The sequence below is a fragment of the Bactrocera dorsalis genome, chromosome 1 (genome assembly GCF_023373825.1).
Source record: "Bactrocera dorsalis isolate Fly_Bdor chromosome 1, ASM2337382v1, whole genome shotgun sequence".
Lineage (NCBI taxonomy): Eukaryota > Metazoa > Arthropoda > Insecta > Diptera > Tephritidae > Bactrocera > Bactrocera dorsalis.
In genome coordinates, this window is record NC_064303.1 from 59780792 (window position 1) to 59808166 (window position 27375).

At 35.7% G+C, this 27375-nt stretch overlaps 2 protein-coding genes across 4 annotated transcripts in view; one reads left to right on the forward strand and one right to left on the reverse strand.

Annotated features, from left to right (window-relative positions):
* The window catches only part of LOC125780259 (uncharacterized), a 464637-nt gene that overhangs the window by 217210 nt on the left and 220052 nt on the right, over positions 1-27375 (reverse strand). The window lies entirely within an intron of this gene.
* The window catches only part of LOC125775391 (uncharacterized), a 105399-nt gene continuing 97101 nt past the window's right edge, over positions 19078-27375 (forward strand). For both annotated transcript variants that reach the window (XR_007421170.1, XM_049445932.1), the window contains exon 1: positions 19078-19293. Coding sequence is in view for 1 of the 2 variants with exons in the window: in XM_049445932.1 (XP_049301889.1) it covers positions 19192-19293 (102 nt within the window). In the remaining variant the exon portion in view is untranslated. The remainder of the gene's footprint in view (positions 19294-27375) is intronic.

The window sequence follows — 27375 nt, forward strand, 5'->3', positions numbered from 1 at the left end:
GTTTGCTGCTCCTTTTAGCATATACATAAGTATATACTTTTGTAGCTCATACAACCCTAATGTAATGGCATTATCTTCAAACTCTTGAACTCAATCATTGAAATTTAATGCGTCTGTCCCGGTCTTGAATGCCTCTGAGTGTGAAGTTGCTATTGATTGCAACAGCTCGTTGTGTGATGGCTTCCTTATACGCGGATTCCACATCACTATCTTCTTCATCGTTCTGTATGAAATTATGATGTCTTAGAAGTCTGTCTCTAAGTATAATTTTCCATCCTTGAACACTTAACCCAACCCTTCTTAGATGTTCCATCAGCGTCTCTACTGTCATACTTAAATCGTTTGTACGTCCATGGTGTTACAATATTTTACCACTATGAATATTATCAATATTTTTTTATAATTTTTATTAGGTATAATGTAATTAAATATATAGTTTCCTTATTTTCGTTTACATTTATAACTCAGTTTTCAATTCCTTAACACTAGAAAGACGTGCTTAGTTGTACCTCTATTGCTTGAAAGCAGTCAAAATGACTACCATTCGGAATTGTAGGTAAAACACATATGGGCCATTCTATCAATTGGCGACATGGTTTTGTACCCGTGGTTCTCCGATTTTTACCAAACTTTAGAATATCATAATATAGACCAAATTAAGAATATCTGTTAACTTTTTAGTGGTCAAAGTTGCTCCATTGTTTTTTGGCGCGCAATTCAAATTGAGATCAAACAAAAAAAAAATGACTATTTCTTTTATTTTTTAACGACCTCAAAATTGAGTACAAAAAATTTTTTAAGTTATACAATTTTGTGTGAAAAAACCTCAGCTTTCTGATAAAAATATTTTCAAAATCAAAAAAAAAAATTCAAAATCCAAAAAACCATTTTTTTCCAAAATACCGTTTTTGTGCTTTTCCCCCAATTTTTTTCAAAATTGACTTCTCCATTCGATTCCTCGTCCAATTTTATATAAGAATCAGTTTTCAAAAATATGGGACTCTGCTCCCATGAACAGCAAAAAAAATTCAAAGTTGACACTCGAAATACAAAAAAAAAAAAAAATTTCCAAAAATCCGTGCTTTTGTGCTTTTCCACCAACTGTTTTTTTTCAAAATTGACTTTTCCATTCGATTCCTCGTTAAATTTTACATAAGAATCAGTGTTCCAAAATATGGGACTCTGATCCCATGAACAGCAAAAAAAATGCAAAGTTGTCGCAATACGGCGCAGTCTGTTCGCTTACAAGGTTGTGTGAAGGAGGTAAATATGTAAATTGTATTCTTAGACTTGAATTATTGAAGAAATCAGTGTCTTCATTTATAAAAATATTTCAATTTTGGAAAAGCACAAAAAACCGGATTTTTGGAAAAAAATATTTTTTTTTTGGATTTTTAATGTCAACTTTGATTTTTTTTTTCTGTTCATGGGAGCAGAGTCTCATATTTTTGAACACTGATTCTTATGTAAAATTGGACGAGGAATCGAATGGAAAAGTCAATTTTGAAAAAAATTGGGGGAAATGCACAAAAAACGTTATTTTTGAAAAAAAAAATGTTTTTTTTTGGATTTTGAATGTTTTTTTTTGATTTTGAAAATATTTTTATCAGAAAGCTGAGATTTTTTTACATAAAATTGGATAACTTAAAAATGTTTTTCACTAAATTTTGAGGTCGTTAAAAAATAAAAGAAATAGTAATTTTTTTGTTTGATCTCAATTTGAATTGCACGCCAAAAAACAATGGAGCAACTTTCACCACTAAAAAGTTAACAGATATTCTTATTTTGGTCTACATTATGATATTGTAAAGTTTGGTCAAAATCGGAGAACCACGGGTACAAAACCATGTCGCCAATTGATGAAATGGCCCATATATATATGTACATACATTGGAAGTGAAGGATGGGACAAAAGCATATCCATTTACATATATATTGTAGAAAAAGTCACAAAATTTTAGAAGCTATATCATTATTTTAATCACTATTTTTTTAATTGAAATTCGAAAGCAGTCAAAATGACTGTTAGTGTTAATTAATATTATTTTTGGTTTGTTTTGCTTTCTGTATTCTATGTTTAATGTTGTTACTTTACTTCTTCAAATTTATTTACTTATATTTTCTTTTTCTCACTTAGTTAGTTATCAATTTTCCTTATGAATTTTTTTATTTTTTTGGTGTAAGCTACTATTACTGCTCCTTTTTTAATTATTAGCTTTATTATAACTGATTTTTGATATCAATAGCTACTCTTCTCCAACAATGGCTGTTGCCTCTCTTTCTTGTTTCTTTTATATAGAATTGTATAATATTTAAACGTTTATTATAGTGTTTGGTTCTTGTACTTAATATCTGTTGTTATGATAACTTGTTATTGGCACACACTTCTTTTTATTCGCTGATTTTTATTAGTTTCTTTTTCACTCATTCTCTGTAATTTTCTGTCTAGTATATTGGTTTTATAACATATCTTGTTGTCTGGTTTTTTGTTTTATTCCCAGTACTCACTCACTGTACTTCTTAAGTACTTTGCATCATACTTCTTCTGATGATTTCTGTCCTTTATGTCTTACTGTCTTATCTCTTCTATACTTTAACGACAATACTATATTTCGTCTACAGTACTTAGCTTCCCTGCTTGTACTGCTTCACTTTTTATTTCATTACACTTCTAACTTTATTTAACCTTCTGTTGCAGATTATAGCTTAATGGCTTTTACCGCTCTTCACTCGCATCGTTACCCTGCAAGACGGGTAGCTGTTAGCAAACGTGTAAGCGAATTGTTATTGTTCACTTTTGCATTCGTTAAAATATTTGTTACTTTTGTTCAGAGAGTGGGAAAAGAGTAACACATAGCTATTTGATGTTCAATGGTTATCTCGCTCTAACCAATGGCAAATATCGCATGCTGCCTTGTTCTAACAGAATACACACATTTGTTAGCAAATCTCTTCACAGTATGTTACGGGTAACAAATTATTTTGTTAGCGCTTAGCTTACCCATGTGTTATGGATAACAAAAAGTATTTGTTACCCGAATATCTGTTAGTGTTATTATTTTGGTTATCAGTTTGTTACCTTTAACATATAAGCATGTTAGGAAGAACAAGCAGTAACAAGATTATCTGTTACCCATTTGTTACATCTAGCAAATTAAATTCCTTTAAATAAAACTCAGTTTTTTTATTATTTCTCTTTATTTAATAATAAAATCAAAATAAAATGCACAATCTATAACAAATATTTGAATTAAATATACACTATTTAACTTTAATAATTTAAAACATACTCCATTATTTGGTTGCTGCACGCAATAGATTTGAATTTTACCAATGGTCCAAATGATTTCTGTAATATTAAAATTTTTAATTATACACACAATATTAAATTCACAATGCTAACCTTTTTCTCCTTGTTAACCTCTTTCGTTTTCTCTATATAAAAGAAATTAATAATATATATATATAAATTAGAAATTAATTATAAAATATCATATTATCAAATAGCGAACTTACCTCTTTAAAATCCAAAATAAACTGCGCTTTTCGTTTATTCATCTTGAAATATTGGGTATTCGCCTCTCCTATTCTAACAAGTTAACATTACAATATGTTTATAATGTCGATAGTTTTTCTCTATCTTACTTACGTATTCTCCCATTCCATTGAAAATTCCAGAAAATGTAACAGTGTTAGTGAACAGCTGAAAATGTTTCAATGTGTTTGTTCAATCTGTTACCTCCGTCTTGCAGGGTAGTTTCTGGCATTTCTCGCTTATCGATAGCGTAACTCATGGATGGGCATATTAGCCCTCAGTGGCATTTTGCCCGTGCGGGCACTAGTGCACTTTTTGAGGCTACGTGAGGGGATCATCGCGGGCAAACATGAAGAGGTGAGCAACGTGTTTTACCACTCCATATTTACAAATGAGAGCGCACGCATATATGGGAAGTTGCACTGTGGGTAATAATTATAAAATTGCCTAACAATTTTAAATTTCTTTGTAACTACTATAAATTTATAAAATGTAAGACAAATAACAAAAAGTATAATAAATATTTGATTTTAGTAATCATTTTTTATATTTTTTTCTATTTTGTATATTTGAAATAATAAATTATATGTTTGGTTTAATCTCATTTGATATAGCTCCACGCATTATTGTACCAAGTACCAAAATTTAAATCAGATAACCTACTTCTTATTTTATATATACTTTTCGAAGCAAAAAGTTTCGAACCAGGTTATTTCTTTAAACTTCCTTATAAAAAGTAATTTCAATAATAACTTCAGTTTATGAACCACTGTTTCTTCAAACACAAATGACCAAATGAATCTTATGAGAGCGCAATGTAAATAATTACCCAACAACCCTTCTACCACCCGCCAATCCTAGAATTTCCAACGACTCAGCTGATTGCTCTCTCACACCGCAGGGTTGCCAGGCTCGATATACTGTAGTAATTATAAAAATTGTCTTCAATATATTTGAAATTTTCTTAAAATAACTCAAATTCAGAATCGAATGCTATTATTTACAAATATATAAACTAATTTTAATAGTTTGATTTCAGTTTTGATATTTTATATTATGAAAAATTATAATTGAAAACTTAGATGTGTACAAACCTACATATGCGTATTGAATAATGGCAACATTGTTCGAATGAAAACGAGAACAAAACGTTTGCCGCTCGTAGCGAAGTGAGAAGATGTTTATGCCATTAGCGTTTGTATTCTATTTGTGTGCTTAGCCACTCTCAATCAATAATGCCATACCGCGCAATTTATTTGATGATTTCTTATATTTTTGAAAATATGTGTTCCCTTTCTATAGCGCATATTATTATGTTAATACATTTCCAGAGGCAACTTAGATTTTTAAAATTTAACAAAACAATTATAGAAAAAAACCTCAATTCTTTGAATATTTTGATTAAACAACCAAACTGAAAATATCACAAATCATATACAAAAGCATTTTCATTAAATGCAACTGCAATATGTTTAAACACAATATATACAATATAATGGTCATAAGTATCTTTTTTTTCATATATGCAGATATGCGTATGTACGTATAAAAGCCCACAACTTGAGAAAAGTTTTCCCGATTGTAAATAAAATGAATTTTTACAACTGGCATCACCACCATTAACTGATCTATCACATGTACAGTGGTGTGAACAAAATAGGAACAACCATAAGGTGTTGGGCAGTTTTAAAATATGCTGTTACTAGCTGACCCGGCAAACTTCGTTCTGCCCAAAATAGATTTTTTTTTCATTTCAAAAATTACACCGGTATTGGTTTTAATAGAATATGAACGATTTTTCCTAATTTCATTGTGTATACTTTAACAAAATTTTTACAAATCTTTCTTTTGTAAACATTGAACGGGCAGGTTTTCGATATGATCCAAACATTCAATATATCGCATCCGTTCAAATCGGTCAGATGTCAGTAGTTTGTCAATATTGCAATGCAGTCAAATTTAAAAATGAACCGCCAGGGTTATGTTGCGCCGGGGGAAAGACGATGCATTCCATGTATAATACCGAGGCATCTCCGAGTAAAGCAATGTTCTCGCGAACGGATCACTGGCGCAAGTTGCAAAGAAACTTGTTAAAGTGGTTGCTGGTGGTATTTCCGTTCGCTGTACTATGTTCTCTGCGTTGAAATAAACTCGCTGGCCATTCTCCAAATGAGCTGACAGATGCACAACAGTAGGATGGCGTTCATGAATTGAAAATGAAAATATTCTCCAGATTGCTTCATTGCAGTTCACATACCTGCCCATTTGAAATTTGCTAATTTCATCTCGTTCAACGCCAATAACCGCCATATCGCTTCCTTTGGTGACATATTTGTAAACATACTTAATTAATTTTATTGAACTGCAATACTCAACATTTATATGTGTTTTGAATGCCTTAGACAAAGTTGGCGAATATGGAACGATCCATGTGTTATCAACCACGAAATTCTTTCCTTTCAATTGAGTGATGAATGTTCTGCCATTGTCAGCGGGTGAGCGACGCCGATAGAGAGGGTATCCGTCGTTTCCAGTTTGAGTTTCCGAAATAAAAGCACGGGGACAGCGTTTTTTGGATTTACTGTCCGACATACAAACCGAAGATGGATCGTGTTCTCCGCATGGCCCATGAACCATACTGGCCATCACCACTTCGTGCAACTCTGGATCTATTTCAACATCAGGAATTTCGGCGGAAATGATGTCATCAATTTGGTCAGGTGTAATTTTCTCCACCATCCAAAGAAGAATGTGTGCGTGGGGCAAACCTCTCTTCTGCCACTCCAGTGAGTACATTCAGCATCGAACCGTGCCATATACACGTTGTTTCGTAATAAAGTCCATCAAACATCTGAGTTTTTGTTTAAACACGCGTGCTGTAACATCGTGGCGATCGCTTGGTGATTGACCGGGATGCAATAGATTCGTAATGTCTGGCCATTTTGGATTGCAAGTTAATGTAACAAACAAATCCGGCCGTCCATAATTGCGCACGTAAGTCATCGCATCCTGGGAGTACTCATGCATGTGTCTAGGACTGCCAATGTATGTCGATGGTAAAATATAGAGTCGACCAATATCTGTAATATCCGCATCACCATTCATTGCATCTCTTAAGTGAATATACTCTTCAGATCGCAACTTCGACTGATTGTATTGCATGTAATTAAGTCGTTCTGTCTCAACTTTAACATACATGTCAACTGCATACTGTTGAAATAACCGTCCATATCTCAGCAAATGGTTCTCATAGTTTTGGTGAATCATCATTCGATATGCGTAAAACTTCATTGAACTGACTTTTTTATTTGTCTCGACACCTAAAAGCTTAAATTACCTATATGAAGTAGCAAACAAAAATTTTTTTTTACTAACCATTCACCGGATTTATCATTTTATATCCTAAGTGATACCGTCTTCTCTACGGCAGAACATGAGCGGATATTGCATTGCGTCGTAAGACCGATGTGTCTCACTTATCCGTTTTAGTGCGTTTTAATTTCTACGTTTGATAACAATATCACGCGACTGCAAATTTTCTCCAACAACAACAACTGATATTTCGCTAACTGTAGGTGCATTATATTGCCATTCATGTGATCCTGTTGGTCTTTTGTCCGCTTGTATGATTATACTATGATCATCTGTTGGCATACGTTCCAACGAAATCGTAAACAGTTTAATGAGGCCATTGTGTTCGTGTAACATTTGCTGCAATTGTTCGATTATTTCTCTTTTCGTTGTATTGAAGATAGCACAACGCCGATTTACTTCATCATGTGAATCTCCCAGAAAGTAAATTTGGAGATATTTGTGTTCTTGATCTGGATGCGGCAACAGCGATCCAGCGAGATGAAACATTTGCCCATGAACGTGTATAATTGGAGGAAAGCTCTGTAGTTTCTGTCGAATATTGTTTGGCAAAAATACCTTAAACGTTGGATTGTAGTTTTGTTCATTTACAATTTGCTTTAAGAAATGGCTCGAGTGAGGAGATTCACCGTAAAGCAGCTGGAACAATGGCTGTGGTGGTGGAAGCAATTCTGGCAACGGTTCATTTTTAAATTTGACTGCATTGAAATATTGACAAACTACTGACATCTGACCGATTTGAACAGATGCGCTATATTGAATGTTTGGATCATATCGAAAACCTGCCCGTTCAAAGTTCACAAAAGAATAATCGCATATTGTGATCTTACTTCATGACTTTGGCGAGCACGAACTTCCTTTCTTCTCGATCGTTGTTGCTGATTGTGAACTTCCCTTCTTCTCAATCGTTCTTGCTGATTGTATGTTTGGTTGACATCTTCTAACTGGTGCGTGCTACTCTCCAGCAGTCTATTTCGTGGTGATACCTTCTCAATAACACTTTCCCTTTGACGTGCTCTGCTATTTCGTGTTCTCCTTGCGGCCTGGGAACTCCGAGAAGTGTTACCATACGTACTGATTCTTGACATCGTAACAAATATCTAATTGGAAATGATCATTCATTTGCATAAAGTTCATATAAGGTTTTACGGACCAATAACTTACCTTTGAAAACTCCAAAAATGAATGAATTAAACTAAGGAAGCAGATCAATTGAATGATAAATTCCAATGTACATAAATCGGTATTCGCCAACACGCTAAATCACTTTCACTAAATAATTCACTTTTTAAAACAAAATATATCAATATATCAGTAAAGCAAGGCGCATTTTTATTTCCCTCTAAATTTTGCGTGTTCGATTGCAAAGCAAAATTGACGTTTAATTTAATTTGTGTCTGTTTCATAAAACTGCCATTTCCATAAACCAAAAATAGCATGTAACACAACCAAAATTACCATATAACCGCTGCAGCAAGAACAACCAAAATGTCGTGCTAGGTGGAAAATGAGATAAATATATGGTGGATTAACAACCAAAATAATTAAAGATTGTAAGGGAGGTACCACGTCCCCTTTTTCGATAACGCCAAGCTTTATGGGTGAGAATGGTGTTGTTTCCTATAGCTCTATACCAATTTTCATGTTCCTACCTTAAACACTTTTGAAGATATTCACCTTGAAAAGTTCAGTTTGTATGGGAGGTGCCACGCCCCCTTTTCCGATTATCCCTTCTTTTATGTGTAAGAAGGCTTTTGATACCATATAGGTCTATACCAATTTTCAGGTCCCTACCTTGAACCCTTCTTCCCTTCACAGATATTCTGCTTAAAAAATTTAGTTTGTATGGGAGGTACCACGCCCCCTTATTCGATAGCCCCCGGTTTTATAGGTGAGAGTGGTGTTGTTATCCTGTAGCTCTGTACCAACTTTCATGTTCCTACCTTAAACACTTTTGAAGATATTCGACTTGGAAAATTCAAGTTGTATGGGAGGTGCCACGCCCCCTTAATATTTTATTCTGATTTTAAGACATGACCTGCGCTTGGTAACAACAAACAAATCCCCCAAAGGAAGTATTTCATTTGGTTCAGCCGTTTTCGAGTTTAAGCGTTACAACTATACACCATTTCATTTTTATATATATAGATTAAATAAAATTGTTTCTAGATATAAGTATAACATATATGTATATATTTTTTCCTAACAGTGCTTAGAATTTCCAGCATCCAAAGGTAAAATAAAACAGATATTAATGCGAATCTCTTAAACGTGCAAATTATGTTTACCTCTTTTTGTTCACACAACTGTACAATTCCGATATGAAGTAAACTTCCGCTCTTAAATTTGTGTGCCCATCCCATCGTGGAAATGCTTTGAATCCTCCGATCCTTTACATGATTCACACTAGAATATGCGCAATAGTATTAACCGTTGTTTTTCATTCAAATATTCACCGACAAAGGTTTGTCTTACATATAAATGTATACACCAGTCACATTCATCACATTTCGAGTTGCTATTTATTTATAACTAGTGGACCCGTCCACGTTTCACTGTGGCTGATACATAGGTAATACTACTACTACCATCTATATGATTTCTATTAGTTGGATAATAACTATTAATTAATGAGATACGAGGGCTGCTTTCTGGCCTAATAATGAAAATAAGCATATTTATCAACGAAAATGGTTTTTTTTTTCGTTGGATTTGGCTCGTCTTGGAAGACCCACACGGTCGATTACTGCTTTGTTTCGGGCTCATACGCATAGATCCATGATTCATCACCTGTGACGATCTTATAAACGTCTTTTGAAGCACCGCGATCATATTTTTTCAGCATTTCTTTACACCAATCCACACGAGCCTTTTTTTGAGCGATTGTCAAATTGGCCGGGATCCAACGAGAACAAACCTTTTTTACGGCCAGGTGTTCATGCAATATCGAATGTATGCTGGTGGGAGAAATGCATAGGCATGCCTCTATCTGAAGGTATGTTACATGACGGTCTTGCATTATCAGTTCACGTACGGCATCGATGTTTTCTGGCACAACGGCTGTTTTTGGACGACCTTCACGGAATTCGTCTTTGGCCGAGCGTCGACCACGATTGAATTCGTTGTAATAGTATTTCACAGTGCTATAGGATGGTGCTTCATAGCCATACAAAGATTTTAGTTCATCGATGCACTCTTGTCATGATAATCCACGTCGAAAGTTGTGAAAAATTATCGCACGAAAATGTTCACGAGTTAATTCCATTTTTTGGCCGAGATGAATTTTTTAATTCCCTATAAATAAAACAATTCACGATTAAATGACAAAACGTTCTGAGTGATGTTATACTAGAAAATGTCAAAGTTTCCAATGGAAATGTCAGATTGCACCTGGCAACACTTAGTGTTGCCTAGTCCAGAAATATATATAGCAGCCTATGTATACATACATAGCATTTTTGTGAAGCAACTTGTGTTAGTTTACAAAAAAATTAATCATAAAGAATTTCGTGTGTTAATAAAGCATTGCTTTTTGGGGAAAAATACTGTCGATTTTGGGCTCAGGGAAATCCACCGTTGAAAGGATATTTGCTAACTGGAAAGAGGCGAAATGAGCACTGAGGCAATGATGCTCTAAAGAGGCGAAAGCTCTGTGCAAAGTGGTTGCCTCGCAAGTTCATAGGTTCAGCCATTCTTGAGTTAAAAATTGTGTGACTAACACATTTTTTTTGTATACGTATGTATGTATGTATATACATGTGAGGTTTTGTTATTATTTTTATTATTGTTTTCTTTTTTTTAAGAAATGAATTATTCAAATATTCCAACAAACATGAATTTTGAACAAATGCTTATGATTTGAAATATACTTTTTGTATTTATGAGTTGCATTAAATTTTTGCATAAAAAGATAAAAAGTACCCTAGGTCCTTACCCTGATTCTAAGCTACCTCCTCATCAATTTTCAGCCAAATCAGTTCAGCCGTTCTAGAGTTATAAATGCTGTAACTACACAGCCTTCCTTTATATATATACATAGATAACGAAATTTAAATATCTTCATTTTTAACTATACCCGACTTATTTGGCTCAAATGTTCAATCGTGGTTTAGTCCCCAAAATTTGTAGGAAATAAGTACACACTGATTGTATATTTAGATGTGTATTTATTGTAATTCAAATAGCAACTGTCTTGTTTGTCCGTACGCGCCTCATACTTATATTCGTTAAGTTGGAATTGACTACGGCTACTTTAGCATAGTGTCATTCTTTAGTACTTAGGCAGCTTAAAATGGAAAAGTTAAGTCTTCTTCTTCTTTACTGGCGTAGACACCGCTTACGCGATTATAGCCGAGTCAACAACAGCGCGCCAGTCGTTTCTTCTCTTCGCTACGTGGCGCCAATTGGATATTCCAAGCGAAGCCAGGTCCTTCTCCACTTGGTCCTTCCAACGGAGTGGAGGTCTTCCTCTTCCTCTGCTTCCCCCGGCGGGTACAGCGTCGAATACTTTCAGAGCTGGAGTGTTTTCGTCCATTCGGACAACATGACCTAGCCAGCGTAGCCGCTGTCTTTTAATTCGCTGAACTATGTCAATGTCGCCGTATATCTCGTACAGCTCATCGTTCCATCGAATGCGATATTCGCCGTGGCCAACGCGCAAAGGACCATAAATCTTTCGCAGAACTTTTCTCTCGAAAACTCGCAACGTCGACTCATCTGTTGTTGACATCGTCCAGGCCTCTGCACCATATAGCAGGACGGGAATTATGAGTGACTTATAGAGTTTGGTTTTTGTCTGTCGAGAGAGGACTTTGCTTCTCAATTGCCTACTCAGTCCGAAGTAGCACCTGTTGGCAAGAGTTATCCTGCGTTGGATTTCAAAGCTGACATTGTTGGTGGTGTTTACGCTGGTTCCAAGATAGACGAAATTATCTACAACTTCAAAGTTATGACTGTCAACAGTGACGTGAGTGCCAAGTCGCGAGTGCGACGACTGTTTGTTTGATGACAGGAGATATTTCGTCTTGCCCTCGTTCACTGCCAGACCCATTTGCGTTGCTTCCTTGTTCAGTCTGGAGAAAGCAGAACTAACGGCGCGGGTGTTGAGACCGATGATATCAATATCATCGGCATACGCCAGCAGCTGTACACTCTTATAAAAGATTGTACCTGCTCGATTAAGTTCTGCAGCTCGAACTATTTTCTCCAGCAGCAGATTGAAGAAATCGCACGATAGGGAGTCGCCTTGTCTGAAACCTCGTTTGGTATCGAACGGCTCGGAGAGGTCCTTCCCGATCCTGACGGAGCTTTTGGTCCCGCTCAATGTCAGTTTACACAGCCGTATTAGTTTTGCGGGGATACCAAATTCAGACATTGCGGCATAAAGGCAGCTCCTTTTCGTACTGTCGAAAGCAGCTTTAAAATCGACGAAGAGGTGATGTGTGTCGATTCTCCTTTCACGGGTCTTTTCCAAGATTTGGCGCATGGTGAATATCTGGTCGGTTGTTGATTTACCAGGTCTGAAGCCACACTGATAAGGTCCAATCAGTTTGTTGACGGTGGGCTTTAATCTTTCACACAATACGCTCGATAGAATCTTATACGCGATATTAAGGAGGCTAATCCCACGGTAGTTGGCGCAGATTGTGGGGTCTCCTTTTTTATGGATTGGGCATAGCACACTTAAATTCCAATCGTTGGGCATGCTTTCGTCCGACCATATTTTACAAAGAAGCTGATGCATGCTCCTTATCAGTTCTTCGCCGCCGTGTTTGAATAGCTCGGCTGGCAATCCATCCGCCCCCGCCGCTTTGTTGTTCTTCAGGCGGGCAATTGCTATTCGAACTTCTTCTTGGTCGGGCAATGGAACGTCTTTTCCATCGTCATCGATTGGGTAATCGGGTTCGTCTTCTCCTGGCGTTGTGTGTTCACTGCCATTCAGCAGGCTGGAGAAGTGTTCCCTCCATAATTTAAGTATGCTCTGGGCATCGGTGACTAGATCACCTTGGGGGGTTCTACATGAGTATGCTCCGGTCTTGAAACCTTCTGTAAGCCGCCGCATCTTTTGGTAGAATTTTCGAGCATTACCCCTGTCGGCCAGCTTATCAAGCTCTTCGTACTCACGCATTTCGGCCTCTTTCTTTTTCTGTCTACAAATGGGTCTCGCTTCCCTCTTCAACTCTCGGTATCTATCCCATCCCGCACGTGTTGTGGTCGATCGTAACGTTGCGAGGTAGGCAGCCTGTTTTCTCTCCGCTGCGACACGGCACTCCTCGTCGTACCAGCTGTTCTTTTGCACCTTCCGAAAACCAATGGTTTCGGTTGCAGCTGTACGTAAGGAGTTTGAAATGCCGTCCCACAGTTCCCTTATACCGAGTTGTTGACGAGTGCTCTCAGAGAGCAGGAGTGCAAGCCGAGTAGAAAATCGCTCGGCTGTCTGTTGTGATTGCAGCTTCTCGACGTCGAACCTTCCTTGTGTTTGTTGGCGTGCGTTTTTTGCTGCACAGAGGCGGGTGCGAATCTTAGCTGCAACAAGATAGTGGTCCGAGTCGATGTTGGGACCTCGGAGCGCACGCACATCTAAAACACTGGAGACGTGTCTTCCGTCTATCACAACATGATCGATCTGGTTGGTGGTTTTTCGATCCGGAGACAGCCAGGTAGCTTGATGAATCTTCTTATACTGGAATCTAGTACTACAGATAACCATATTTCGGGCCCCGGCGAAGTCGATCAGCCTCAACCCATTTGGGGATGTTTCTTCGTGGAGGCTGCATTTACCGACCGTAGTGCCAAAGATACCTTCTTTGCCCACCCTGGCGTTGAAGTCGCCAAGCACGATTTTGACATCGTGGCGGGGGCAGCTCTCATAAGCGAGCTCCAAGCGCTCATAAAAGTCATCTTTGGTCACATCGTCCTTCTCTTCCGTCGGGGCGTGGGCGCAAATCAGCGATATGTTGAAGGATGGAGTCATATGTAGAAGTTCACGCAAGTGACGAAAGTTCTCTGATCGCCATTCACTTGGGAGTGGCCAGAAACGATTCTTTTACCCCCCTTTTGATGACGACCATGGAAAACGAAATAAGGAAAAGTTAAGTAATAGCTATTTAATGGGCCTGTCCGCTTCGAGTTGTCCGTCCGTGTACGTCTTCTACATACATTATTGCTCTTCTTCTCTAACTCTTATGCCTCATTGTATTTTCTTTCTTCCCGCCGTTAGTTAAATCTTTGCAGCTTCGCAATTCTTTCTGCTCTCTCCCTCTCTCGAAATTTGAATAGGTGTACTTTGTGATACTTAGCTCAACAGTCGCTTCTCTCTGAAGATCGCAAAATTCATGTGTTGCACGATTCTTTCATTCTCAGGTCGCTCACGCTAAAATTCTTGCAAATTTAAATTTTTATGCTAACTGCGACTTCGTTACTTGGAAAATTGAACTTCTATGGAAAATTGTTTTTGCACATTTTATATATGTACATACATACATACATATTCCTTTCGCATGTTGTACACTTATATGACTACATAACACTGAATATAAACGCTTAGCCGCTTCGGCACTTTTTCAAAGTTTTTTGATTAAACGCTTTACTTTTCTGTTAATGCACAATTATTTTTAATTGTAATTATTTTCCAATTTAGGTTTTTTAATTTTAGGTAGGGCTCACATACGCCCCCATTTAGATAGAGTCCCCATTTGTAGTTTTGATTAATAACATTTATTCATTTGGCAATTTTACACAGAACAACTTACTTTAACTTATTCTAACATATTTAAATTCAGGTTACAAAGTTTAATATAAAAACTTATTTTAATTTTGATTTGCCCTTCTTGACTTTTTTGGCTCTACTATGCTCTACTATTCTAATATTGTTCGTATTAGATATATTCGTATCTTTGTATCTAGTTTTTTATTTGGAGGCACATCCGCTACGTGGGGACCTTTGACCCACAGGTTCTACTCCCACATGTATGGTAAGTAATTAAAATGTGAAATGTGATTGTAATCCATTATCAATTTCGTTGAAAAACGAATATTAAATTAACTCACAATGGTGCAAATGAAACAGCATGCCTCCACCGAAAGACGGGTTTCACTACAGGAAACCCAAGGATGAATGGGGATCTGAAGAACTTTTGACGAAACTCTTGCAGTACCTTTAAAAAAGCCATCAATATCGCTAACCACCAGATTGCTTGTGCCAGACCAAAGGAGGCATCCTATCTCTTTTGGTTTGGGTCAACTCGATCAATGAATGAATAATTTTATTCGGCATATATGCCGAAGCATAGAATATTCGAAGAATTTCGTTTTTCTTTTCGTTTATATTTTTTATGTCTCACACAGAGAACGTAAACACATTTTTTTATGTCTCACATGGCATATATGTACATGTGCCGAAGCAGAGAATATGAAGAGACTCCCAACGAAGAATTTCGTTTTGTTTGTTTATATTTTGTTTCATTTTTGACACCGAAAAATGTGTACAAAACAAATTATGTTCTCTGTCTCACATACCCAAGAAAATGAAGAGACATAAATATATGTATGCATGAATATGAATATGAAGACATAAACATATGTATGCATGCTCCTATATTTTCATGCTTCAATTTTTGCTCTCAACTTGGGAATCGCAATGTATGCAAATACTTATGTATGTATGCTTTTGCGTTTTGCCGTCGGCATTTCCATATTGGCATGTACAAATAATTATGATATGAGTATAATAATTTCTTTGATATTCTATAGGAAATATGAATGTTCCATTTTGTATGGAAATATGTATGTAGAACTTTTTTATTTTTGATTTATTATTTTTCAAATTATTTAATGTTAATTTGATCTTATTTTAGAATAAGTCATTTTAAGTAAATAAAAGATTTACCTAAACATTATGATGATATATTCTTGATTCATGTTAGCTTCAACGAGGATTCTCTTTCATACGCAATGTGCGAATATCAAGAATATCGTTTTGCCGTCGGCATTTCAATTTCTTATGCTTCAATTTTTGCTTTCAACCAAGAAATCGCTTGTATGTGTGTGCAATATATGCCTTTGCGTTTTGCTGTCGGCATTTCCATATTGACATGCAAAAGTAATTAACTACATAAGTATGTATTTCATTGTTTCGTTTTGGCCCAATTTTGTATATCAAGACAAGTGTCAATAATTGCGCCAAAATCAAAAAGGTATTTACATATTAAGTAAAAATCTTCTTCTTACATGTTCTTTGTATATCGTCACCTGAAATGCAAAATAACGTATCATCAAAAAAATAGAAATTGAGTGTCTTATTGATTACGTTTCACTACTTCAAATTATATACATAATATTGCATATGTTCAACATTTTCTGGTTCTGCGGTCATGTATAAACCAGTCTTAACCAATATTAATATTTTGTTTCACTCAGGTTCGATTTTATTTCGTGTTTCATTCATGCGACACTAAATTTCTGAAAATGTTGTTACGTTATTTTGCATTTCAGGTGACGATATGTATATCATAAGTATTGAGCTTTACACACCAATGAAAGTAGCTATCCTTCTTTCCCCTACTTTTATGTACAGTGAGTGCCACTCAAAATGGCCCACTTGCGAGAAGTTTACAAAACGTGCGATAACACCAATCCTTTATTATTTATTTAGAATTGCTATTATTTTCCTCAAACCTCAACTAGTAAGCAATGTAAAAAACCAAAAGGCATTGAGTGAGATAGCGGTATTTTCAATATTTACAAGAAAAGGTTAAAATACACCATAAAATGACGCGCCACTCAAAATGGCCCGTTAGCAATTTTTTGTCTGTTTAGTTAGTTTAGACATATTTTTCATCACACCGACTTTTTAGTTCTGTTTGCGATTTTGAGAGTGTAAGATCTTGCACATTTTCGTAAAATGGCTCCTCAAACCACAAATGAAATACGAAGTTTAATTATACAACATTATAAAAACGGTGAAAGTCAAAGAGCTATAGTTACAAGACCACGCAGCACAATAAAAAATATAATAAAACGCTATAACGAAGAAAATCGAATTGCATACAAACCAAAACATCCTGGTAAGAAAGTGCTGGATGAACGTGAAGAGCATTGGATTCTCAAAAAAGTAAAATTAAATCCACGTCTAAGTGCTCCAAACCTTCGAGATATGTTAGCTGAACAATTTAATACAAAATCCAGTGCAACAACTATCAGAAGGGTTCTTCACAAGGCTGGTTTAGATGGAAGAATTGCTCGGAAAAAACCATTCGTTAGTGAGAAAAACAAGAAAAATCGTTTAGAGTACGCTCAAAACTACCACATGAAAGATTTTGAGTTCTGGAAAAACGTAATATTTGTGGACGAATCCAAATTTAACTTATTTGGATCAGAGGGGAGAGTAAACGTATGGCGAAGACCGAATGAATAGCTTAATCCGAAACATCTTCGACCTACAGTGAAGCATGGGGGTGGACATGTGATGGTGTGGGGTGCTTGTTCGGCTGCAGGAGTTGGAAATCTTTGCTTCGTGGAAGGGAATATGGACAAACTCCAATATTTACAAATTTTGCGAGAAAATCTAAAACAAAGTGCAAATAAACTGGGTAGAGAGAGTACATTTCACTTGTATCAAGATAATGATCCGAAGCATTCGGCCCATATCGTGAGAGAATGGTTATTGTACAACTGCCCTAAAGTTTTAAAAACACCCCCGCAATCTCCCGATTTAAACATAATTGAGAACTTATGGCACAAATTGGAAATTGAAATTCGAAGCGCGCAATATCAAATCAAAATGATCTCAAGACCGCACTAATGGAAGAGTGGGGAAAAATACCTCCCGACTACACAAAAAAATTGGTGGAATCTATTCCTAATAGGTTAAAATCAGTTATCAATCAAAGAGGTTATCCCACAAAGTACTAATTTCTAATTATTTAATGATATTTTTATGTATTTTATTAAATTTGAATAAGTGGGCCATTTCATGTGGTTCATATAATTCGATGTGAATTTCTTGTTTTGCGTAAATATTTATTGGAAGTATTATTTTATCAATGAATATTTTTACGTTTTTTATTGGCTATTGTCTAAAAGTTAAGAAAAATAAAAAAAAGAAAAACTAAGCTTTATTGTTTATAACACGTTTTGTTAACTTCTCACAGGTGGTCCATTTTGAGTGGCACTCAATGTATATTGGCCCAATTGACAAGTGTCTATAATTGCGCCAAAATCAAATCTATATATATAAAAATGAAATGGTGTATAGTTGTAACGCTAAAACTCGAAAACGGCTGAACCAAATGAAATACTTCCTTTGGGGGATTTGTTTGTTATTACCACGCGCAGGTCATGTCTTAAAATCAGAGTAAAATATTAAGGGGGCGCGGCACCTCCCATACAAATAGAATTTTCCAAGTCGAATATCTTCAAAAGTGTTTAAGGTAGGAACATGAAAATTGGTACAGAGCTACAGGATAACAACACCACTCTCACCTATAAAACCGGGGGCTATCGAATAAGGGGGCGTGGTACCTCCCATACAAACTAAATTTTTTAAGCAGAATATCTGTGAAGGGAAGAAGGGTTCAAGGTAGGGACCTGAAAATTGGTATAGACCTATATGGTATCAAAAGCCTTCTTACACATAAAAGAAGGGATAATCGGAAAAGGGGGCGTGGCACCTCCCATACAAACTGAACTTTTCAAGGTGAATATCTTCAAAAGTGTTTAAGGTAGGAACATGAAAATTGGTATAGAGCTATAGGAAACAACACCATTCTCACCCATAAAGCTTGGCGTTATCGAAAAAGGGGACGTGGTACCTCCCTTACAATCTTTAATTATTTTGGTTGTTAATCCACCATATATTTATCTCATTTTCCACCTAGCACGACATTTTGGTTGTTCTTGCTGCAGCGGTTATATGGTAATTTTGGTTGTGTTACGTGCTATTTTTGGTTTATGGAAATGGCAGTTTTATGAAACAGACACAAATTAAATTAAACGTCAATTTTGCTTTGCAATCGAACACGCAAAATTTAGAGGGCAATAAAAATGCGCCTTGCTTTACTGATATATTGATATATTTTGTTTTAAAAAGTGAGTTATTTAGTGAAAGTGATTTAGCGTGTTGGCGAATACCGATTTATGTACATTGGAATTTATCATTCAATTGATCTGCTTCCTTAGTTTAATTCATTCATTTTTGGAGTTTTCAAAGGTAAGTTATTGGTCCGTAAAACCTTATATGAACTTTATGCAAATGAATGATCATTTCCAATTAGATATTTGTTACGATGTCAAGAATCAGTACGTATGGTAACACTTCTCGGGGTTCCCAGGCCGCAAGGAGAACACGAAATAGCAGAGCATGTCAAAGAGAAAGTGTTATTGAGAGGGTATCACCACGAAATTGACTGCTGGAGAGTAGCACGCACCAGTTAGAAGATGTCAACCAAACATACAATCAGCAAGAACGATTGAGAAGAAGGGAAGTTCACAATCAGCAACAACGATCGAGAAGAAAGGAAGTTCGTGCTCGCCAAAGTGATGAAGTAAGATCACAACATGCGATTATTCGACGACAACAGCGGCAACATCTTTCTTTTGTGAACTTTGAACGGGCATGTTTTCGATATGATCCAAACATTCAATATAGCGCATCTGTTCAAATCGGTCAGATGTCAGTAGTTTGTCAATATTTCAATGCAGTCAAATTTAAAAATGAACCGTTGCCAGAATTGCTTCCACCACCACAGCCATTGTTCCAGCTGCTTTACGGTGAATCTCCTCACTCGAGCCATTTCTTAAAGCAAATTGTAAATGAACAAAACTACAATCCAACGTTTAAGGTATTTTTGCCAAACAATATTCGACAGAAACTACAGAGCTTTCCTCCAATTATACACGTTCATGGGCAAATGTTTCATCTCGCTGGATCGCTGTTGCCGCATCCAGATCAAGAACACAAATATCTCCAAATTTACTTTCTGGGAGATTCACATAATGAAGTAAATCGGCGTTGTGCTATCTTCAATACAACGAAAAGAGAAATAATCGAACAATTGCAACAGGGTCACATGAAAAGACAATATAATGCACCTACAGTTAGCGAAATATCAATTGTTGTTGTTGGAGAAAATTTGCAGTCGGGTGATATTGTTATCAAACGTAGAAATCAAAACGCACTAAAACGGATAAGTGAGACACATCGGTCTTACGACGCAATGCAATATCCGCTCATGTTCTGCCGTAGAGAAGACGGATATCGCTTAGGATATAAAATGATAAATCTGGTGAATGGTTAGTAAAAAAAAATTTTTGTTTGCTACTTCATATAGGTAATTTAAGCTTTTAGGTGTCGAGACAAATAAAAAAGTCAGTTCAATGAAGTTTTACGCATATCGAATGATAATTCGCCAAAACTATGACAACCATTTACTGAGATATGGACGGTTATTTCAACAGTATGCAGTTGACATGTATGTTAAAGTTGAGACAGAACGACTTAATTACATGCAATACAATCAGTCGAAGTTGCGATTTGAAGAGTATATTCACTTAAGAGATGCAATGAATGGTGATGCGGATATTACAGATATTGGTCGACTCTATATTTTACCATCGACATACATTGGCAGTCCTAGACACATGCATGAGTACTCCCAGGATGCGATGACTTACGTGCGCAATTATGGACGGCCGGATTTGTTTGTTACATTAACTTGCAATCCGAAATGGCCAGACATTACGAACCTATTGCATCCCGGTCAATCACCAAGCGATCGCCACGATGTTACAGCACGCGTGTTTAAACAAAAACTCAGATGTTTGATGGACTTTATTACGAAACAACGTGTATATGGCACTGTTCGATGCTGAATGTACTCATTGGAGTGGCAGAAGAGAGGTTTGCCCCACGCACACATTCTTCTTTGGATGGTGGAGAAAATTACACCTGACCAAATTGATGACATCATTTCCGCCGAAATTCCTGATGTTGAAATAGATCCAGAGTTGCACGAAGTGGTGATGGCCAATATGGTTCATGGGCCATGCGGAGAACACGATCCATCTTCGGTTTGTATGTCGGACAGTAAATGCAAAAAACGCTGTCCCCGTGCTTTTATTTCGGAAACTCAAACTGGAAACGACGGATACCCTCTCTATCGGCGTCGCTCACCCGCTGACAATGGCAGAACATTCATCACTCAATTGAAAGGAAAGAATTTCGTGGTTGATAACACATGGATCGTTCCATATTCGCCAATTTTGTCTAAGGCATTCAAAACACATATAAATGTTGAGTATTGCAGTTCAATAAAATCAATTAGCAGATATGTCACCAAAGGAAGCGATATGGCGGTTATTGGCGTTGAACGAGATGAAATTAGCAAATTTCAAATGGGCAGATATGTGAACTGCAATGAAGCAATCTGGAGAATATTTTCATTTGCAATTCATGAACGCCATCCTACTGTTGTGCATCTGTCAGCTCATTTGGAGAATGGCTAGCGAGTTTATTTCAACGCAGAGAACATAGTACAGCGAACGGAAATACCACCAGCAACCACTTTAACAAGTTTCTTTGCAACTTGCGCCAGTGATCCGTTCGCGAGAACATTGCTTTACTCGGAGATGCCTCGGTATTATACATGGAATGCAACGTCTTTCCCCCGGCGCAACATAACCCTGGCGGTTCATTTTTAAATTTGACTGCATTGCAATATTGACAAACTACTGACATCTGACCGATTTGAACAGATGCGATATATTGAATGTTTGGATCATATCGAAAATCTGCCTGTTCAATGTTTACAAAAGAAAGATTTGTAAAAATTTTGTTAAAGTATACACAATGAAATTAGGAAAAATCGTTCATATTCTATTAAAACCAATACCAGTGTAATTTTTGAAATGAAAAAAAATCTATTTTGGGCAGAACGAAGTTTGCCGGGTCAGCTAGTACAAGTATAAAATAAAATAAAAAAACTCTGCGATTAACTGCGATAAAATAAAAATATAAAGTAAGGCTCGACCAGCCACATAACAAAATAAAAAGACCCCCATAACTTAGCTCAATTCTGCGAATCCTACACAAAGGACCCTCCAGAATAGAAGAGCATCTCTTCCTAGAAGAGATTATACAAGTATAAAATAATAATAAAGTTCTTTCTCTAAACAAAAAAAAAAAAATAATAATAATTAATCATGATTAATGAGGCAGGATTAGCGGTAGATTTAATTACGCGCCTAATTGCGGAAAGCAATATTACAACAAGGCAAGAAATTGACAGATTAAAAACTCAAGTTGAAACTGAAACACACAGAGTAACAGATTTTCAGACGGAAATAATAAATGACAACATTCAGTGTCATGAGTCACTAGATGTTATAAAATCCTTACCAGAATTTTCAGGAAGGATAAACGCTTATGTTAGCTGGCGCGGAGCAGCACATAACGTTATGAGTTTATATGTAAGAGGTAGCCGAAAGTACTTCGCAGCTCTTACGATTTTGCGTAACAAAATTACACTAGAAGCAAATGACACATTAACCAATCATGGTACTGTGTTAAATTTTGACGCGATAATTGCGCGTCTCGATTTTGCATATTCGGACAAACGTCCGATTCATATCATAGAACAAGAAATGAGTGTTCTACGACAAGATTCAATGACGGTCATTGAATATTATAATTTAGTTAACAAAAAACTAACGTTGATGATTAATAAAACCATTATGACTTATGGAGGGGCCGCACCAATAAACAAAGAATTGAACAAAAAGAATAGAGACCAGGCTCTTAGAATATTTATAACTGGACTTAACGCTCCATTAAGAGATATTATATTTTCCCTCTGTCCGGAAGATTTGCCCGACGCATTGGCCAAAGCTCAGGAAATAGAGTCCAATAATCAGAGAGCTCGATTTGCACAAAACTTTGCAAATGAAAGGACAAGAGTAAAACAGTTTTATCCAAGTAATAATTTACGATTTCCTCAGAGGTGCAACATGCCAAAACCAGAACCAATGGATATAGATCCATCTATGTCTAGATCATACCGAAGGGAAAATTACCCAAAGCCCCAACTAAACAATAGCCATAACTACCAAAATTTTGGAAAACCGTTGGCCAGTACAAGCCATCAAGCCAATATGGACCAACCAAATAGGTATATTACGGTATTAAATAAAAACGTCCAAGGAATAAAACGACCCAGGGAAAGCAATTATAGCTTTCGCCCACAGGAAATAACCCAGAGGATAAACAACATAAATGAGAGTCATTTTTTAGGCAAAGAGGGGATGAACTCCCCTATCTAAAGCTCTATGATTCAAAAATAAAAAAAGTTTAACAGCTCTAATCGATACAGGAGCAACCTCTTGCTACATTATGCCTGGGGTTTATAATAACAAAAACGAACTAGCCATTCACAAACGGATAAAAACCGTGAACGGCTATTCCATAATAAAGCATTACCATAAGATAACCATATTTGGGGTCGAAGAAATTTTCTACGAAGTAGAAGGTTTAGAATCGGATCTCCTTTTGGGGTAAAATTTCCTAGAAAAAATTGAGGCACTTATCGACGTGCCCAATAGGAAAATAAATTATATGGAAAAAAATAAGAATAAAAATGAAGCAAACAGTATGAACATTTATTTTGAAAATAAAAAGGGAGAAAACTTAAAAATCAAGGAACAAAAAATTTCTGCACATTTAACCGAGGGAAATATAAGTAAAAATAAAGAAGAAAACAATAAGGAACATAAAGATTCCGTAAAGGCAGCCGAAGATTTTACCGGCAATATCATTTTAAAAAAATTTATTTTGGGACAAAAAGGTCCTAAAAGGGAAGCTGAAGATTTATACCAGCAAAATGAAAAAAAAATAATCATAAAGAAAACATTGTGGAACGAAAAAGTTCTACAACGCCAGCCGATGAATTTGCCGGCAACATGAACGATAACTCTTCAATATTGGGCGAAAGTGGCTCAGAAATGAATGGTGATAATGATAATTATTATTCGGTAAAGAATTTCGAAAGTTCAAACAATGAAAATCAGGATGAAGAATTGCAGGATCTTAAAACACATATAAAAGAGAAAATTGCTAAAATGCATTCAAGTATCAATACAAACTTTCCCTTCATGACAAAAGTAAAAGCAGAAATAAGAATGAAAAATGAGGATCCGATATGGAGCAGACAATATCCATATCCTTTATCTGTAAGTTCGTTTATTAATGAAGAAATAAAAAAATTGATTAATGAAAATATCATAAGACCGAGTAAAAGTCCGTATAATTCACCTATTTGGGTGGTACCAAAAAAAGTTACCAATGAGAATGGAACACCAAAACTTAGAATGGTAATCGGTTACAAAAAGCTAAATGAGCATACAATTTCCGATCGCTACCCTATTCCAGATACTAACGTAATATTGTCTAATCTAGGCAAGGCAAAATATTTTTCAAGCATCGATCTAGAATCAGGATTTCATCAAATAATAATGTCAAAGAATGATATTGAGAAAACAGCTTTTTCCGTTAATAATGGGAAATATGAATTTTTGAGGATGCCTTTTGGTTTAAAAAATGCTCCTAGAATTTTTCAGAGGGCAATGGATGACATGTTGCGAGAACATATTGGAAAAATTTGTCACGTTTATATGGATGATATAATTATTTTTTCAGAAAATATAACTCAACACTTAAAGGATTTCGAAACAATTACGCAAATTTTAAAAGAAGCTAATATGAAAATTTCATTAGAAAAATCAAAATTTTTCGAGAAAGAAATAGAGTTTTTAGGTTATGTAGTAGCTCAGAATGTTATCAAAACAGACCCAAATAAAATAAAATTAATATTAAATTATCCAATACCAAGAAGTTTGCGCGAATTAAGAGGTTTCTTAGCGCTTGCAGGATATTATCGTAAATTTGTTAAAGACTATGCAGCGATAGCTAAACCTTTGACAAAATACCTATCAGGAGAAAATGGTAGGATTTCTAAAAATAAATCAAAAAAATTTGAAATAACTCTAAATGAGGAAGGGATATCTGCATTAAATAAATTAAAGAATCATTTGGCTTCAGAAATGGAATTAACACAACCCGATTACTCAAAAATATTTGTATTAACTACCGATGCATCTAACTTTGCAATGGGTGTGGTACTATCACAAGGATTACCTTCATTTCAAAAACTCTTAATAAAACTGAAAGAAATTACGCAACTAATGAGAAGGAGCTTTATGCCATTGTCTGGGCACTAAAAAATCTACGAAATTATCTCTACGGTGTAACCAATTTGGAAATACATACTGATCATCAGCCATTACATTTGCTTTATCACCCCGTAACCTGAATCCAAAAATGAAAAGATGGCACGCAATTATAGAAGAATTCTCTCCTAAATTTGTGTACCAACCCGGTAAAACCAATGTAGTAGCAGACGCACTTTCCCGTCTTCAGTTAAACCATTTATCAAACGAATCGGAAGATTCAGAGCACTCGGCACAGAGTAGCGAAAACAATCAAATACAGGAAACACAAAAACCATTAAATCAGTTTAAACAGCAAATTATACTAAGTAAAAATAGGTTCACGATTCATGAGTTAATCGAAACCTTTGGGAATAAAAGGCATTTAATAGAGTATGACACAGTAGAAAATTTAATGACTATTTTGAAAGAATATATTCAACCAAAGTTAGTGACAGCGATTCACTGCACTGTTGAAGACTTGCACGAAATCCAAGAAGCTTTGAAACAAACTTTTCAAAATAAATTTGTATTTACCAAACTTTTTCCAATGAATATTATTAATAGAGAAGATCAATCCGGATTAATAGAACAAACCCATAATAGAGCTCATCGAAGCTATAATGAAAATCTTAAACAAATAGAGAAATTGTATTATTGGCCCGAAATGAGGAAAAGAATGAAAGAATAAATTCGAAACTGTATGATATGCAATAAAAATAAATATGATCGCCATCCTAAGAAAATACCAATAGGTAAAGCCCCAATTCCAGAGAAAGAAGGAGAACAGCTCCATTGAGACATTTTTTACGCACAGAAACTAAAATTTATCACATGTGTAGACGCTTATTCAAAATTTTTAATATTAAAACATATAGAAGACAAGTCAAATATCGAAGAAAAGGTTTTAAAATTACTTCAAACCTTCACAGATGTAAAACGAATTACTTTAGATAATGAACCAAGCTTTACCACACCAACATTTAAATCCTTAATGCAAAGGTTAAATATTGAAATTTACTTTTGTGATCCACGTCATAGCTTAACTAATGGGCAAGTTGAAAGAGTTCATTCAACGATAATCGAAATAGCCAGATGTATAAAAGAAGAATATAATATTGTCAGTAATTTAGAAACAGTACTTAGAGCAGCGCAACAATACAATACAACAATTCATTCAGTAACAAATTTTAAACCAAATGAAGTACTTTATAATAGGGTAAACCATGAAAAATTACCAACCACTTTAAAGCAAGCACAGAAAAAAATGCTAATGTTTCATAATAAACATAGAACAGATAAGCAATATTATCCTGGACAAATTATTTATGAAAAAATAATAGGAGAGAGAAATAAATTACAACCTCGGTATAAGAAACAACAGGTTAAAGAAAACTTGGGGAATAACATAATAATAAATAACAGAAATAGAATTATACATAAAGATAACATAAAATCATAATTAATTATAGGTTTTCAAAATGATCCTTTCAATTTTCGCATTACTAATTGGCTTAACGACAGCTGATATCATAGATTATACACGACAGGACTACGTACTTATCGAAAATGGAGACGTTTCTATTTATAAAGAATATGGAGATATATTTCACATCACTAATTTAACAATCTTTGAAAATATAATAACAGAAGAAAAAAGAAGTTTTCATAACAATATGAAATATGGAATTTATAATAAAATTATTTGAACCATCGTTTCGCATTGACCTGCACAAGCATACAAACATACATATGCGTACACATGTGAATATGTTAACAAAAAAAATTGATCTGCACAAGTCAATATGGCAGCCAAATTGGCGAAGAACAAGGGTAGTAAATTTTACACCAAAAACGATTTCATTCATAAACGCAGGCGCAAATTCCACAAGCGATCTCACTTCATTCATAAAAACAGAGGCTGTAACATCTCCCCGAGCATGCCTTTGCCAACAAGTCGTCTTTTCGCGACGATGGCAAAAGCTAAAAATCATACTTTCTGGTGCTTCTCGCAAAAATCTGCGTCGATATGTATTCACGATCATACGTATGCATACATATTTACGCATGTTTGTAGGCGAAGCTGCTACAGCGGCAAGGGGTGACAATCGGCGGCCATTACTTTATTTTTTTCGGCACAACTCCGATTTTCTACCAGCAAATGCTGTGACACTTGTTGTGTGTTTCGGCCTTGGTTGCCCATGACAACATAG